The 18339-nt window shown below is 42.0% G+C and overlaps 1 protein-coding gene across 1 annotated transcript in view; it reads right to left on the reverse strand.

The window, feature by feature from the left end:
* Positions 1–458: 458 nt before the first annotated feature.
* uqcc1 (ubiquinol-cytochrome c reductase complex assembly factor 1) overlaps positions 459–18339 on the reverse strand; it is a 35140-nt gene continuing 17259 nt past the window's right edge. The window contains exons 4-9 of the mRNA XM_033627283.2: positions 17472–17544; positions 14232–14289; positions 13974–14082; positions 6788–6865; positions 6528–6641; positions 459–1560 (exon numbers count right to left, since the gene is read on the reverse strand). Coding sequence (XP_033483174.1) covers positions 1426–1560; positions 6528–6641; positions 6788–6865; positions 13974–14082; positions 14232–14289; positions 17472–17544 — 567 coding nt within the window. The 3' untranslated portion in view covers positions 459–1425. The remainder of the gene's footprint in view (positions 1561–6527; positions 6642–6787; positions 6866–13973; positions 14083–14231; positions 14290–17471; positions 17545–18339) is intronic.

An 18339-nucleotide genomic window follows, 5' to 3' on the forward strand; every position in this document is an offset into this window, starting at 1 on the left:
ATTTCTGGTCTCCATCGGCCAGCTCTATGTGAAGAGCCTCAGTGTCTGCTGGCTCTGGACCATTATGGAGTGCAGTGCATTGTCAGGTTTGTACGTCTCTTTATAAAGTGCCTGAGTCTTCGAGGTATCTTCTAAACTGTTGCTGTGATCCCGAGGCTCCGTAATGAGCCATGACTGTGATGATAGCCGTTTAAGTTACATTAGATTATCAGCAGGTGAATTAACTCGCAACTCGTGGCAGTGCTGTGTTCGCTTCAGTCAACCCTACGTCCTCACTCTTGATTTAAAACAAACAGAATATTGTAGTTGAAATAAAAACGTGTACCTTTTTGTATTTAAAGTATAAACTTAATATTCCAGCTATCGTGCACAACTTCAGGCTAAGCTAACGAGCTCTGAAGCAAAGAAGCTTTTTGCCATTTTGGTCACCAACAGTCAAACAATGACACAAGGCTCAGTGGCTTTATACATCCAGATAACATTTTATTATTTCCACTTTTTAAAAACAAAACGAATCTCATTGTTTTTAATACAGTGATGACGTTTAAGTCTTTGAGAGCTCAGCTTCCTGTTCTGGTGTGAGAGCATCATGGCGAGAGAGCGAGACAAGCAGAGGAACATACAGACTGTTGATGTTCAGGAGCAGAGGAGTTTAACTACAGACCTCTGACACAGAGAGAAAAAGGGCCGTTAGCCCGATGAAATCTGGCGTCTGTTTCCTGGAACCGTGACTTTCATGTCTGATCAGAGTGAGACTTTATTGAACGCACAGTGAAGGAGCAGTGTCAGCAGTCTGAGCTAACACCTCTGCAGGGGAAGAGTGTAAACATGGAAGTATACAAAATACTTTATAAATACAGCGTGGCATTCATGGAAAGAAAACAAACGTGAAAAATATAAATACAGTGTCTTGTTCTCTTCTTGGGTTTTTTTCCTCAACAGTCCAAGAGTTTGCAAAGAGAAAGTGGGAGAGGCTCTCAAAACCGACAGGACAGCGATGGAAGCTGAGGATGATGATGATAATGATGGTGCATGGCAATTCCTGTTTTTGGACTGGCTGATTCGCTGATTGGTGGGTGACTGAGATGGTGTGATAATAATCCCTGACTGTCTATCCTGCCTATACTCTACCTCCAGAGACAGAGGACGAGGAGGAGGACGAGAAGTTGTGTTTTGGGTATACAAGAGGAGACAAACGAAAAAGAGGAGAAAACTACAGCAACAGACCTCATGTCAGGTTTAAAATCCCTCCTTATATGACAGAAGAAGAAGAAGAGAGAGACAGGAGGGGAGGTGTTACATGATTACAGGTGGGAGGGAGGGAGGAAGACACACAGGTGGGAAAAGATAAGTGACAGGAAGTAGGAGAAGAGGTCAGAGGAAGAGGACTTTGGATCAGAGGAAACAGGAGTCTGTCTCTTGGTCTCACAGTCCTGTGTCGTTGTACGTGGGCGTGGCCACCTTCAGGATGCTCTGTGCGTTCTCCTCCACCAGAGGGCGCCACTTCACCTCTCCTGTCAGCAGCAGGTCCTCCCCGTCCAGAGCATCAATGTACTGCATCTGCACACAACAAGACATCCAAAATTACCTCCTGACTTTGGTTCATCTCACACAGAGCAGGTCAAAGGTCACAGTAATCAACTGATATTTATTGCATTGAACCTCAAACCCTAAATGCTACTGACGGACTGACAGGTGTTGTAAACATCAAGTGAAAGGTATTAACAGTCGGAGTGGGCAATAAGGCTCTAAAACAATATCAAGATGTTTCAGAGTATTTTTGAAGAAGTAAAGAGAGAAGTAAAACATTCAGGACGCCACACTTTATTCCAAACTACTCAAGCTGCTCCTCTTTTTGGAGCCACCAAGGAGTCGGGAATCATTTCACTTTCAGCCATGCTTGTTGTTACCGTGGGTAACAGTGAGACGTCAATATGTCAACATGTTGAAATATCACGAGTGTCACATCATATTAAAAAATATACTGGTATTATCGTGAACAAGATGATATGACACACCCTATACTCAACGATCACAAAGCTTCTGATTCAAATCATTATTTTGTTGTTTTCCAACTGTTTCTGTTAAACAAACAAACAAACAGAACTTGGAACGTCATTGCGCAGAACACGGCTTTACAGCCTCGTTGTTGTGGGGGTGTTAAATCTTGCAACTGCGGTGAAGTTTGTTTATGGCCTAATGTTAGCTTTTTACTTCTGGCGATCTTGTGTTCGTGCCTGGCAGCTGTTTGCCTCCTCTAACCAGTCAAGTTACAGTTGATATCCATGTCTGTCCAGACTCATATGTTGCCATGACAGATGACACTGCTTCAAACATGGATGCTGCTGCAAAGAAGCTACAAATTCTAAGACGTGTATGCTTAAGACACATCTTCAGCCTGACAGCACAGAAGATACACATACAAGGCTCCTACAGCTCAAGGAAAGTCAGATTTCAGATTTCTAATGCCACATGGAATGAGATTTAAGATCAATTTTACAATGACTACAAATACCTGTTTCCTCTTGACTGCACTGGTGTCATTCAGTGACAAAGCAGCCTTCTGAGTAACTTACCAACAACTTATGAGATGAATTAAGTTACCGCAGTAGCACACGTACAATACTGTGGGCTGATTTGCATTTCTGTTATCAGCTTAGACACGTGGTGCCACGCCAAGCTGCACACCTACGCTGGGCGGCCCACGCTCAAGCGGGCAGTGGTGGTGTCTCGCCGACCACAGCGAGCCCCTGTTCTCCCCTCAACATGTGTTGTGAGACTCTCCTCACCTCTGTCTGCAGGAGGCCAGAGAGAAAAATGTTTGTGTTCAGCTCTCAGTACGCCTGTAGCTTCTAATTTTATCTCTGTGGTTTGGAGTTTAGTTTCTCTCCTGCGTCCTGTTTTTACTTTAGATATCTGCTTCATTTTTCTGTTTCATGTTCACTATCAGCCGTGCAAGAAGATGTGAAAAGTTGCTGCTCGAAAACTTTCCTCATTTTGATGCTTCACAATAAAAGTGTCACGTAACAAAGTGGCGGGGACTTTTATTTTTAAGACCTTATAGGAATTAAAATATGTTTATTACAGAATTAGCAGAACGTTATAAGCAGCTTTTCTTCAATTAAGACAAGTCTATCAGCACTGCAGGGAGGAAGAGTAAAAGTAGAAACAGCCACAGTGAGATGTTGATGAAGAGCCTCAGACAACAGGCTGCAAACAGCTCACCTCCAACAGGTGAACTTCTTTTACCTGCCCTGCTGTGTGATGGAACACATACAGCAAAAACAACAGGGGACTTTGGGTTCAAGTCACTGATTAATGGGTATGTTCACCGGTGGTGGGGCAGAGTTGATCCAGCAACAGGCCGGGTTGGTACAGGTTTTAAAAAATATTAATATAATAATCTATAATCCTCCTCCACTGAGCTGACATACAGCATCTGATGAGAAATACAGAAACAAAGCAGTGGGACAAATAAACGAGGGGCCGGTTAAAATAAATCAAAGTGAATAAATTAAATACTGGAAGGTGAAGTTAAAACACAAATGTATTTCTGCGGCCACAGCTGAAAAATGTGACGGTAATAGTTTGAAAAACTGTGTGTTAAAATGTTTTATTGGGATAATATGAGGAGTTTTTTTCTACTCAGTGAAAAACTGTGACGCGTGCGTTTGGAGCAACACGGTGTGTCTGTTTGGCATGTTTAATGTTGTCAGCAGGTTTATTGTGACAATTAACCTGACGAACCTGTTTTCGTTCCCTGGAGGTGTGTTTGTCTGTGTGTGTGTGTGTGTGTTACATGGAGGGAGCCCAGAGAGGCTTTATAACCAACAGGCATATACACACAGTAGAGTGTGTCATTTGTTTGTTTTCTGACGTAAGACTACACACACGCACACACACACACACACAGAGGGGGACACTTTGCTGGCTGATTGAGTTGGACACTGCTTCCATGACCTTTGACACACCTGCATATGTGTGTGTGTGTGTGTGTGTGTGTCACTGCTTGTTGGTCTGATACAGCGGGGGCTTGTTCTCTCCACACGCTGCTTCTGAGCTCATGAGAGTCAGAGAAGCTGTAGGTTGGACGAGCATCATAAATATTAAAAGTAAGCGGAGCGGCGAGGGACTGATGTAAACAGAGCAACAGAAATCTGTAGAGAGGAGATGAAAGGACGCCGAAGTTAAAAGGAGAGAGGAGGTCGTGGACCACATGGCCCCAGCAGCAGATGGAGGCCTGCAGGTGTTTCTGAAAGCAGGAGAGTGTTTTCAATCTCATGGAGGGAAAGAAAATATACAGAGAGGAGGAGGAGGAAGAAAAGTGCTCAGAGGGGGTGGGTGAGGCGGAAATGGGCAGAACGCAGAGTGTCAGGTTGTAGCGAATTCTCCAGATACAGACAGCTGACATTTGGGCTGATATTAACCAGCATTAGATTTATTTCATCAACCCAAGAGGAGCGGAGGAGGAAGAACGATCCTTTCCTTCAGTAAAATCACCAGTACAAAAGTATAAAAACACGCCTCTACAAGTTAAAGTTCTGCATTCAAAATCCTATTAAAAGCACACAGGCACTCTCAGTTAGATGGGCTTCAAGTATCAGAAGTAAAACTTCTCTTTCTGAGTATGTTTATGACATTATGAGAATATTAATACTTATGCATCAGTCAGTATGTTCACATGACATCAGAGAAATTGATTTATTGCTTTTGTCTGACTAAAACCAGACTTTTAAGTAAACATGTTAGTCCAACTGAAATTGTACTAAATCAGATTTCTCAAAGTCGGACTCACACACCCAATGAATTAAACTAAGTCCATTTTTTTTCATCCGAAATTGTTGCACATCTAAAACTAAATACGACCTCACGTTGTGTCAATCACGTTTGTCTGATTTTCACCCGTCATAAATATTTTCAGAACAGGATCGATTTCCTGTGTTTTTCACAGCTGTCAGAGACGTCCGTTAGACCGTTTGACGTAGAGACGTTTGACCAAGAATCAGTGAAGATAATGTGGCGGCGGGACACAGCAGCAGATAGTAATATTCAGGTGGATGATGATGATGAAGAGGAGGATGTGGAGGACAGCTCCACCCCTTCATGCAGCTGCGGGGCCAAATGAAAGACAGGGAGGAAGTGATGTCAGTCAGGTAGGTAACTCCAGTGGAGAGAGGCAGAGGAGGAAATGTGTCTTTTAATTTTGTCTCGTATTGGGAATTTTCATAACGAAGAAAACAATCAAACACATCAGATTCAGTGTGCGAGGTTTCTGTGTGTAATAACTGTTTTTTGGATGAGAGATTAAAAATACGCATCTGAAAAAAAACAGACCTAGTGTGCAAAGTTCTTAACTCCTGCATGTATACAGTCAGACCCAAACTGGCCGAGGCGCTCTGAGCATGCTCCACAGTTTCCGCCCCGGGCTTTGACTCGAAAGTCAAACAGCGTTAAATGTGTAAGAGAAGGAGAAGCCGGTAACAACATGGAGTAATCTACATCCAGAGCTGTAACTTTTTGGACGGACCAAATGTACAGAGCTGTAAAGTTGGTGGCAGTTAGCAGTTAGCAGTTAGCTGCTAGCTAACCGTAGCTAACTTGTTTGTCCATTGTTTGGTCTGTGACGTAATAGGTCAACAGGAAAAAGGTCCAATACTAACAAGCTGAAAGGGGGCATATCTCCACCTATCGTAGAGGAGTCGCACATACTTGGCTCAATAAATGGATTCCCCTCCCGTGCTTGTATACTGGGACAAGGACAGTAGGCCAGTTAAATGTCCTCGTCCAGCTGTGGCTGCAGCTCCTCTTCACTGTGTGTGTAAACGTTCTGAGTGTTAGCTAGTTTCAACTTCTTTATATGTATTTAGCTAGTTCAGTCCAGTGTTTCCCAACCTAGGGGTCAGGCCCCTCCAAAGGGTCACAAGATAAATCTGAGGGGTTGTCAGATGATTAGTAATAGTGGAAAATGGAAATAAAAAAAACAAAAACAAAAAGTTGACGGAGAGGAGCTGGAGCGTTCATTAGGAGCTTTTATAGCACCACGCTGTATAAGCCCAGAACGCACTCAGGGCAGACACGCAGCAGCAGAACGACAGGCATATTGAAAGTCAAACAACCACTCATTGTGCTGGGTCTGAAAGTTTGCATTCACTTGCAGCAGCTGCTCCTCTCTGATCTGATCAGCTCTGAGCGGCTCAATAGATCAATTATCAACCCAGCAAGTCACAAACTGCTCAGGACAAAAGAAGTCACGTGAGCTTCGTCTGCACTGCGTTCATTGACCCGCAAAACCCTCCAAATTTAGAGAGGGGTCACACACTCTCATTGTGTGGAAAACACAGACTTGACATATCCTATTTTCTTCTCCTCTTGTACAGATTTTGCACTTAAAGGTGCAAATACAGCACAGCCAAACCTCATCTGCTCATCTGCCAGAGATGCAGAGGAGGGATGTGATGTAATAAAAGCAATGTGATTTTTTTTTTTAAACACAAATACAGTAATAAGTAAGTAGAAGCTGAACACACCTGCTTGCGTACGTATTCCACCATGAGCTCGAGCTGTTTGGGGTCTTCACACTCACAGTTAAAAATGTTTCTCCACAGAGCTGCTGCCAGCACAGAGTCATCAGACAGGATTCCCTGCAGACACACACACACACGTTCATTACATCATTAATCCCGCATTATGAGTGATATGTTTACTATCAGTGAGCACAATAGGCTCAAAATCAAAAATCAGCTCTTTGATGCCTCTGTATGAGTGTGTAAAACAAAATATTTCTTACCTCATCATATCCAAATATTGCAGCGTAAAACGTCTCCGTCATCACCTTCATTCCTTCCTTTCTATGGATGGCATCGATCTGTAAGTGATAAAGAGACAGAGAAATCAAAGTGAAGCACGGCAGAAACACATTAAAGAGTTGTGACAGGACATTCATCTCATTCACTACAGTGCTGGATCGACAAACACCATCATCTTTTACTTTTTCTCTTTATCTGAGCCACATTCACGTTCTGACTGGAGCAATGAAATGTCATCAAACTGAATCCCCTGAGGGTGGAGCTGAGATGCAGCAGCAGTTAAACATCACACGGTGTACAGCAGGATGGCGAAGTCGTCGTAGAGTTCAGCTGGTTTCATCTGGATGCAGCAGTAATTATGAACACAGAGAAAATGACCAGTGTTTTTCTTGCTCTTTACCACAATTAACATGAAACCTAAGAGCAACTCCAATCACTGCTGCTGGACGTGTGTGTTGTAAAAATACATGTGCTGCTGCTGATGCAGAGCTGGACTAGGAACAGTGTGTGTAGGCTGTGCTTGGTACTCCAGTGTGACACACACACACACAAGCCCCTTTTACACTGCCTAGTCAAAGCGGAAATTTCACGCTGTTATTCCGCATTGCTGCTCTTAATAAAAGGTACAATCTTGCAATGGCGGGACAGAAATGTCTCGCCTTTAAGGTGCTATCTGAAGTAGAAACAGCACCGAAACAAGTCTGTATAAACGGGACAGCCAGCAGGACGAGATCATGGGCAACACAGCTGTGACGTTTTGAAGACGTGTTACATGTGTGACCAACAGCGGGAGATTTAAAAAGTAGCTGTTAGCAGATTTGAAGATAGAGAGAAGATTTGACAGAAATATGATCCTCTCTGACAATCAAAATCCCATCAGATTATTTCTGTGCAACTGGGCCCAGCTGTTCAAAAAATGTATCTGGATCAATCTGATCCAGATTTAAATCCTGTGTTTTTCTGTCCGGGATCAGGTAATCCATTTTATTTCTGTGCTGGTCTTTCAAAGCACCATTGGATCAGATCGCCCTGATCACACACACTCTTCCAAGATTACCAAATCCAAATAACCAATGGACTACATATCTCAACGCGATTACCTCTCATCTCCGTAATTGATTTTGACAATTCGGGGATTATTTTAAGAGGACAACATCCTTTTGTTTTTACTTTACTGTATGAAATGCTTCACAGGCAGCCTCATGTCTTCTTTATCTACTTAATCACAGTAACTGTTAAACAAATCAGGTGCACAATATAAATAAATGTAGATGTACTGGACCAATTTAAAAGTTTCATTACACTTTATTCCTGAAATGTACCTTGAATCCAGCCTCCTGCTGGAATCAGAATAATCCTGAGTTCTTGCATCGAAGGTATCCTGATCCTACTGACAAGTTGTGAACAACACATACTGAGGGTTTGATGCAGATTAAAACCAAGACTTTTTAACAACCTATTTTCAAGATTTGATCCTGTCCCACAGCCGTAATCCGATCAGATTACATCTGCACAGCTGGGCCCTGCTGTTCTGCTGACAGTGAAGAATAGTTTAAACCACAATTAACCATCTGGTTTCTTCAACTTTCACTCAAGGAGCAAAAATCTAATTTGAAAGAAATGATAATTTGACATTTATTGTGATAATTATTGATAGAGTTACATGAACATTTTTATTTTGGTTACATTTTTGCCAGATGGCCCAGCCCTACCTGGACCATAAGAACACTTCAACAAGCACTGAATAACTCTCACATGCAATATGATGGCTGTCTCTAGAGGGCAAACCTACTGGATCATGTGCAATACATACACTGAGTCAAGAGTATTTATTAATTTATTTTACATATAATTTTAGAACTTGTGTTGTCAGCTGTGGATGTTTGTTGGCTTAAGTTCTTCTGCATTGTCTCCTGTGTCTTTGTCTTGCACTGATCAAAGTCGTGTTCCTAGTTTTGTTTTATACTGTACAATCACAATAAAGGCAGTCGTCTATTTCTGTTCTGTCTTCTATCTGTAGCTGCAGCCAGGTGTTTAGATTAAATCAGAATAAATCGGATAGAAATTAGAGTTTGAGTTAAGGTTTGTGTTGGGCTCTAACTGATGAAGATTTTTAAGTTCTCAGTCATGTGTGCAGGCTTGTGCCAGCACATAGGGATATACGCAAGTGTACGTACACATGCTGACAAAAGTTCACATGCGCAGCTGTGAAAACACACACACACACACATACACACGCACACACACACAAACATCCCCTCCCCGTGCTCCGCCCAATGCATGCATGCGCACACACCAAGAGTGACCTCACAAACCACACTGTAATTTCTCATTTCTGACCTCTTTCTGTCACACAAAGCAAAATGAGCTAAACTAAAGAGCTCTTATGTATAAAAAGCCCGCTGAACTTTGGCTCCGGTTCAACCATCCTGCTTGGTTAACATCATGGATAATGTAGACTTGATGTTTCTAGGTTATAGCTGCCACCAGGATTATTTGAAGAGTAAATCTAAGTGACTCGAAAAACATGTTTTTGTGTGCAGGCAGAGAGAACTCCTGACCTCTGACCTCACAACCTAAGTAACTGATTGACCTCAAACTACAGCCACAGTTTCATCAACAGACAACTGTGATCGATAATCGCCACTGGACTGGAGTGACATGTAGAGATGAGTACTATCATCTGGTATTAAACGGGCCTCGGGGCCGAATTATCAAAGACAGTAGTGTTGATAGGCTCCGACGTTAACGGTTCTGCTATTGGTATTAGAGAAATTCAGGTGACATAAACTCTCCAGAGGAGAGGTCTCTGTGTCCGAGCCTCACAGCCTCTCTCTGAAACTGGTGGAGAGAGCAAACGCTTTGAAGTTTGGTTATATTTCACAAGAGTTGATGGCAACACTGCTCATTACCATGAGTTCAACAACTCCTGAGCATGTGAGGGCAGAAGCACAAGTTACCTTTGGAAACATCTAGCGAAAGTGCATCACATACAGGCGGGGAAATGCAACTTTTTTCTACCGCCTAGCTTGTACTTCATCTCCCGTTACGCCAACCACCTCGAATATGTTAAAGTCTATAACGGTAATTTATTAAGGTTAATGTGGTTTCTACCATTCAAGTGCTGGATCAATAATCAGTATCGCCAAGAGTAGTAGTATTGTTAAAATCTTAAAGATAACCATCCCTCGTCAGATGACTTGGACTCTGATGACACTGTCGTCAGTGGGGATGAGTGGAGCAGAGAGGCAAAGCTCTGCTCCTAGCTGGAAGAGGAACCTGTTGTCGGGCGTGGAGCTCTTTGCTTCCTGCTGGAGCTCTGACTACGTGCAGGCGTGCTGTGTTTACATGGCAACTCGCGCAAGACTTGAGAACATTCGGAGACGTTCTTGTTCTTGAGTCTCGCAAGTTGCAGGCTAACTGACCACGGTGAGAAATTATGCTATTAAAGTGGAGTAAATTATGTATATATGTATATATTTCAGATTGTCTACTTTACTATTTTATTTTTTGTTTTATTTTATTGTCTACTTTAATATTTTATTTTATTTTATTTTAATGTCTACTTTAATATTTTATTTTATTTATTTCATTGTCTATTTTAGTATTTTATTTATATCTTCATTTTTATCTCGTTTCCATTCATGCTGTATTTCTATTTCTACTTTGCACGGAGCATTGGAACAAAAACAATTTCCCGCCGGGGATTAATAAAGTATTCTGAATCTGAATCTGAATCTGAATAAATTATGTCTTTTCAAGTCAGTTTTGCATGCCGCGGCGTCAGGGCACTTGGATTACGACAGACGAGCCGTTCTGACATTTGTGAAATGCATTAGAAGAGTTTTATTACATTTTCAAAATGTGCGTTCCATGCACTTCAAGTGTATGAAAAAATCCGGTGAGCCGTTATCCTCCGATACCCCGAACGAATTTTGTGGATTAAAAAACTACACCGGACTTCTTGTCTGTATAAAGTGATCATTTCCTTTAAGCATCAAGGTGAATAAAAATGAGCACAGATGTGTCAGTGACAGCATCTACTGTATGGTTCATATAGAACTTCAAGCACAAATTATTTTTTTCAAAGTGCACTTTTATGTATTTTGACCCTTCCTGTTCTTAACGTTAGTTTACAGTTACCATCATCTCTGATAGTAAAGCGCACTGTTTAGTGACAATAAAGTGTTTGGCCTTGGTACATTTATCTTTGTTGCAACTCTTAAATAATTTTTAAAAATCAATCACAAATGCACAACTAACTGTAGTATGTTTTCCCCCCATGAACTTTGGGAGTTCATTCCTGTATAATTTGAGCATGAGAAAGTCTTTCTGAAAGCAACATGCAAGCAAAGCCAAGATTTAAGTCTGTGATGTCAATGAGCGACACTTCCTGGAGCTGCTCCACTGAGAAAGAATAGAGGCACAACTCTGTGGACACGGTGACTGCAGCCAGGCTCGCTCTCCGGGGATTTGACTTCACTTTCTGCCTGAGAACTGTTGGCACAATTATGCTGATGTAAAACTTTAAATAAACAAAACCAGCATCCTATGTAGCATGCAATGGCACGAATAAAACTTAATGCACTGTTGCATCAGCCCAAAGCGGAAATGTTTCGAACATAATGAATATTTATTTAACAGAATGACATTCAGTTGTTGTCAGGCAGAGCACCAGTTTGGACGCCATTTGTTTTATATTTGTGGTTTTTTTAGGGACACAGCACTACTTAACAGAAAACGCTGCTCGACAACCGGTCAGGCATTTGGAACTGCAATGCTGAAAATAATAAGTCAATCACTCATGTTAAACACATGTTTTTGTGTGATTTATTCATACTAATACAGACGTCTTTGTCAGAATCAGATTACAGATATGTCTTAACTAAGTGTGAGACTGCAGCAGAACAGTTGTCCATCTTTGTGATCTTATCCATGTTAGTTTTCATGGTTCATCGGGCCGGTGTAAAAATGTTCAAACTGGTTTGATATTCAGCCAAATTAGACCCCTAGGTCTCCCACTTGACTCAGCAGCTGCTCCTGAGTGAAATATTGTAGTGCCATTTCCACCAAGCAGTTCAGTCCAGTTCGGTTGGGTGATTTTTGTATTGTCATTGTCACAAGTTGAGGATGGTATTGACAGAGCTGCTCCATTCTGTCCTGTTTTTTCATCACCCCTCTGTTCAGGTACCTAACACACTAATATGATACTTAAAGTGGAGGTAGAAACACTGCAGTCCTCTGATTGGTCGAGAGAATCGCCACTCTTGCTCGACTCAATGCACAAACTCATTATATTTTCATATACCATTGATCACCACAGAGACCGTGGGCTAAACACTCCAGCCTGCTCTTTTTTGCTCTGAAATTGTCGGCGTGCGACCCTGTTCCATAGACGATCAGGGAAGTGCGGACATTCCTCTTCATCACTGGTGAATAGGGAATAGAGTGAGAGCTGGATGGAACAGTGACGCAGCTGTTACCAACTGGTAACATTCCGCCTACATTTAAAAGTACTGTCTGCAGTGGAGACGCTAAACTGATCTAGGGTTTAGGTACATGTCTGTACAGGTCATATACCAGTTCTAATGGTACTATCTCATCACGTGGTGTAACATCAAAGCACTCTGACCACATTGAATCCCTACAGGCCCTGACACACTAAGCCAACGGTCGGCTGTCCGTCAGCGTTGGGCCTTCTCTGAGCATCTGTCGCCCTAGACAGTGCAGTGTGTGCCGCACCGTTATTCCTTATCGGCCCTCATCGGCTTCCTTTTGGCCGATTCAGCACATAAAATGGGTGCAGGTGATGGTGGAGCCCATTGGAGAATGAAATCACTCTGACTGTCAGGTCAGCTCAGCACACAAGGAGAGAAACAGAAGTGAGGAAAGTAAACAAAGAGCTGAAGCCCAGAGGGAGTGAGACCAAAACAAACTTGTTCCATAAGGTCAGATTAATTTTCTTTGGTCACTAATGTTTCCTGATGGTTTGTGTTATTGTTCAGTGGTGCCTTAAATCCAAAATATAGTCATACTGGCGCAGTTGTAGTTTTCTTGAGAGAAAAACTATGATGTGTCTCCTCTCGTCACCAAAAAAACAGACTTGGTGTAGGTTTTTCTAGTAAACAAACACAACATGCACTATGCACAGGTCCTTCTGTCCCAACATCTACTGACATTTGATCTCCTTTTTGTGGCCGACCTCAGCTAAGCAGTAAATTGTCAGAAACTGGTGACTCCGTTGGTCCATTTATAAATAAATATGATACTGTGTCAATCAGGTTTTCAAATTGCTTATTACTAATTTGCCCAGACATCATGATGACAAATGCCAGTTCAGCCGGTTTGCATAGAATCAAACCAGTTTTCCATCGTACACAGCACTGGCAAAACCATAATTTGACCCAACTCTAGTTCAAAAATGTATTTATTAATTTATTATTTAACAAACAAAAATACTAAAAAAAAAAGTCTTTGCTGGATTTTTTGCCTTTCTGTTTTGTATCTTTGTACACTGAATATCTATCTTTGACCTGTTGGTTAAAACAAAACATCTGAAATCTAACGGATCATTTCTCACTGTTCTCTGATGTTTTACAGACAAACCGATCGACTTATTAATTGAGAGAAATATCATCAAATCAATCGACAATGAAAATGAAAAGTCTGTTGTGTCATCAGTTCATTTACGTTGAAAGTTTGAAGGGAACTATAGTAGGTCAACAAATACTTGAACACAGTGTTTTGTTCCAGACTTAAAAATGGGCTAAGCAAAACAACTTTTGTCATCATGTCGTATCTTTAGACACTGTGGGTGAAATTTTCCACCAGCAGTTATTGACTGTGTTTCTATGAGGCTGCATATAGTGCATATTACTGTCACATGACATTACTGGTACACAGGCATCAGGTGGAGGCTTCTATGTTTAGGAAACACTAACCCTGTGTGTTATGGCATGCTGTGCATCAGGCCGTACGTGTGGTGTAATGTGATGCATGTACAATATGTGTTTATGAAGGAAATGCTGTTATATGAGCTTGTGGGTTTAATCCTGCTGAATGTACAGATGATTACCATGAAGTTGTGTAAGATGCTACACACACACACACACACACACACACACACACACACACACACACACACACACACACACACGCAGAACGTACCCCCATGATTTTGCTCCTCTGCTCGACATCCTCCCACATGGAGTGGACAATGTAACGGCACATGTACTTTCCTTCTCTGCCCTCCTGACGCATCCGCACCAAACACATCCTGACAATGAAATAAGAGGAGGAAACAAACAGTGAGAGAGAATGAAGACTTGTGTTAAGAAATAAGACAGATGGGAGCAGGAAAGGGACAGCAGGGAGGACAAACAGCTATACTATATATGTGTATGTGTGTTTGTGTGTAAAACTCACCACACGTGCAGCTGCGCTACCAAGAACCAAGAGTTGAGTGTGTCAGGGAGGGAGCACTCTGAAACAAACACACAGCGATAACCAGTGTTACAACACTTACACATGTATAATGGCATTATCAGCTTTTGTAGTAGTTTTCAGAGCTGCACCTGTGAGTGCATTAAAGGTGCAGTTTGTAAGATTTAGGGGGATTTAATGGCATCTAGTGGTGAGGATTGCAGACTGCATCCAGCCGAAACTTCTCCTGGTTAGAATTAAGGTTCGTTATTCGGGAGGTTTTCACTAGGAGCCGAATTAATGGCGGGAGTCTCCTTTTCACCAAAACAAATGGACTTGATGATTTAAACTGCTAAAAAAACTGAATAAAACAGTTTCACTTTACAAATCTGTGTTTTTGCTACTCTTGTCATCACAGATGAGCTTCTAACTACGGATGCCAATGTGAAAATATGAATGTCCCTATCTAGAGCCAGTGTTTGGTTTGTCTGTTCTGGGCTAGTGTAGAAACATGGTGGTGCAACATGGTGATCTCTGTAGATGGTAGGGTTGGGTACCGTTCATAATTGAACCGATACGGTACTGATACCGGTATCTGGAATTCAGTACCGGTACCAAACGGTACCTTATTTCAGTACTTTTTAACCCTATGGGCCCTAGGCCTTTTTGGGGTATTTTTACTGCCTTTACTTTTAAGCTCATATCACAGTCATTATAAAGGCTACATACACATGCTATATCTTGTTTTTTTCGGGACAATCTGGGCTAACCAGATTTGCCATCATTTCATGTTCTTCTATGTGCCTGTATTTTATATTAATTTTTATATCAATGAAAAAAACAAATCTGTGTTGCTAAATTCTTACATTTTTACATGTATCTCAGCATAGCAAGCTGGAAAAAGACATATTCTGCCATATCTGAAGAGGGGAGACTCTCTGGAATCTGGCAATATAAGAACCATGATACTGGGACATTCTGTCACTTCACAGTTGTCCAAAACATGTGGTTTGTGCCAGGCGGACATTAGTATTTTTTCATTATTGCAATAAATTCCATTGACTCATTCACAAGTCAAAAATGTGTTTTATCTGAAAGAAACATGCAATATTTACATCTAAGATAATAGAAAATAGTCAACCAAGTGCAATGATGTCCTCCAAGATAATATTTGTTTTTCAGTTTCAGTTATATATTGGGGAGACATTTTGGGCATTGGTGGGGGGGCACGTGTCCCCCTCAATGTATATGGTGACTACGGCCCTGTCAGCATGCATAATTAGGCTACTTGTCTGGGTGCGCAAAGGTGAAGTGGCTGGTCTTGTCATACAAAGTTTGATGGAGTGTCAACTGGACAATATGGAGATATTTGCATCTTGAAAGCCGGACTACAAATGTGGAGAGACAGGGAGAAACACACGCAAGCCTAAGACGTGGTAAGATACGATATTCCTCACTATATGAAGTGACTGATAACAAGATCTGTATAATGGATTGTAAAGAAATTCGTCAAGTTTTTATTTTGTAGACAATTGATCTGTATTTATAGCATGATGGGATGACAGCACAATGATGTGTGTGGTATCATTGGAAAGCTCTGCTCCTGCGCTTTCATGTGATATGCATGGCATTTCTGTGCGAGCCTGCGTTCGCGAGTAATCCATCCAAGAGTAATGTGTGTGTAAAGCTGTATGAAAGCTCTGTTATACATCATTTTATTGTAATTTTTCACTGTGAAAACATTGGATTACCGACAAGTGCTTGGTCTTGTCGGAAAGCTACAATTCTGTTGTTTCTGCTGATATGCGTGGCTTCTCGCTATGACGCACGGTCACGGAGAAAATCCACAGAGAAGAACGGGTGTGAATTTGGACGCACTATGCGTCGTTCGGGCCCATAGTCTAAACTTCTCAGTTTCAACATTTTATTGAGAACATTTAGGAACAGTGCTGCACGTTAACTTCTGTCTGCACATTGTTTTTGTTGCCATTGTTGCTGAGTCTGAGGTGCGAGTCATGCGCTCTCGCTCCGCCTCCACCTCAGGTACCGAAATTTGGCACCGTTTCATTTTAAGTGAATCGGTACTGGGTAGTACCGACGTGAATCGGTACCAAGTACAAAAAGTACAGAGTTTCGGTACCCAACCCTAGTAGATGGGGACCTGCTCCCTTTGTAAATCTGTTGGCTGGACAAAAGAAGACATCTGAGAGTCACCCTGGGCTCTGGGAAGTTTGAATAGATGTTTTTTTTTTTTTTTGTTTTTTTTAAATGGACAAAATGACTTATCGACAGAGCAGTCAATAATGAAAATAATCATTACTTATAAACTGAACTTAAATTATTTTCCCCTTTACAATTTCTCAGCTCTCTAACAATCCTAATACAACATATCCTGGGTGTGAGCATGTATAATGTGTTTCATTGTCAGCCCGGGCACCAGCGTTGGGCTCCTTAACCAAACCAGCCCCTCATCTCTGAACCATCAGGGGACTGTGCATACTGAACATATAGCAGCGAGCCTTTGCCATAGCAGCAGGTTTAAAATGCAGTATGATAATGTGGCAGCAGGCTCTAAGTGTGTGTGAGTAATATTAGTGAACAAGTGTGTGTTTGTCTGTGTGTGCCAGGCAGCAAAGTGTCAAATAAATGTGTCAGGCAGGTGGTGACAGTGTCCCTGAACTCCAACCAACTCCGTTTGGACCGGGGCGACGCCAACAACGCCTCAATGTTCTGTGTTTGGATCAGGACGAGTATTAGCTCTGCGTGTGTGCGTGTGTGTGCATGCGTGTGTGCCTTTTCTCAGCATGTGTATTCAGTATTATCAAAAAGATTTTCTCTTTTGGATTCAAACATTCATCGTATCTTCAAAAATGTTACATACCGGATGTAAATCTTTTGTGAATGGGGCTCAACCTAACTTAAATCAGTATTCAAGATGGCTGCTTTAAATGCTTTCCTCGGTTAATTTATGGACCTGTTCAATGTCTACAAACTTGAAGAGAAGTGCGGTGTGGGAAAAGATGCCCTCAAGTCTTTAACATCAGGAAACATGAAAACCTTTGGGGCTGATCTGAGCCACTTTTGGAACCAGACAAGCTCAAACAATTCAACACTAACAGAGAGGGAGATCACAGATACACAGTGTGAAGGTTTGAGCAGTATTATATTATTATAGGTGTATATGTAAACAGGCCTCAATACAGGCAGCGTTAGTAGTCAGTTATTGTCAGGTCTTACACTTACTGTCAAAGAACTCGTCGTAATTGATTCTCTCTACACAGCATGTGTACATGCGCAAGGCAGCAATCTTGATTTTCTGTGGAGACAACAAAGGGGGGAAAACATTTGTTACATCATAAACATATTCAATAGATGCACTGATCTGCCGAACATTAAAACCACTGACAGGTGAAGAGAGCAGCATTGATCATCTCGTTACAGTGTGAAGTTCAGCCAGGAATCTGGATGCCATTTGACACGCTCCAACCACCCAAACACTGTTGCAGACCAAGTACACTCCCCCATGGCAACGACAGACCGTGATGGCAGTGGTGCACCCAGCAGGACAATGCATCGTGTCATACCACAAAAACTGCTTCGCAATGACCCGAGAAATGTGACAAAGTCCCAAGACCTTATTCTTATTGTGTGTCTGTAGGGAGTGCTAGTACCCCACCTCACAAGTGACAGGTTTCAAAGGATCTGCCACCACCATCCTGGTGCCAGACACCACAGGACACCCCAGAGGTCCTGTGTCAATACGTTAACAAGTCAGAGCTAAGTCTGATCCAAGGACGCGCTGCCATGGATCAGGGTACCTCCGGGGTACCGCCACTTCCCATGAATGCTAGATCAGATTGGGGTACTTGGTCTGTAATGGTGGTAGGGGCATCCACATGAATGGCAGGACTTCAAGTTCCCCAGCAGAACATTGCATTGTAACAAGATCAATGTTAATCACTTCACCTGTCAGTGGTTTTAATGCTGTGGCTGATCAGTGAATACTGCTGCTTTAAGCCACATTATTTCTACACTGAAATGTTGGTGTCCACAATTAATAAGTGATTGGATATATACAGTAGGTATACCTGCAATAAAATATTTCACTTTA

Source organism: Epinephelus lanceolatus, chromosome 1 (assembly GCF_041903045.1).
Source record: "Epinephelus lanceolatus isolate andai-2023 chromosome 1, ASM4190304v1, whole genome shotgun sequence".
In the NCBI taxonomy this organism is placed as follows: Eukaryota; Metazoa; Chordata; class Actinopteri; order Perciformes; family Serranidae; genus Epinephelus; species Epinephelus lanceolatus.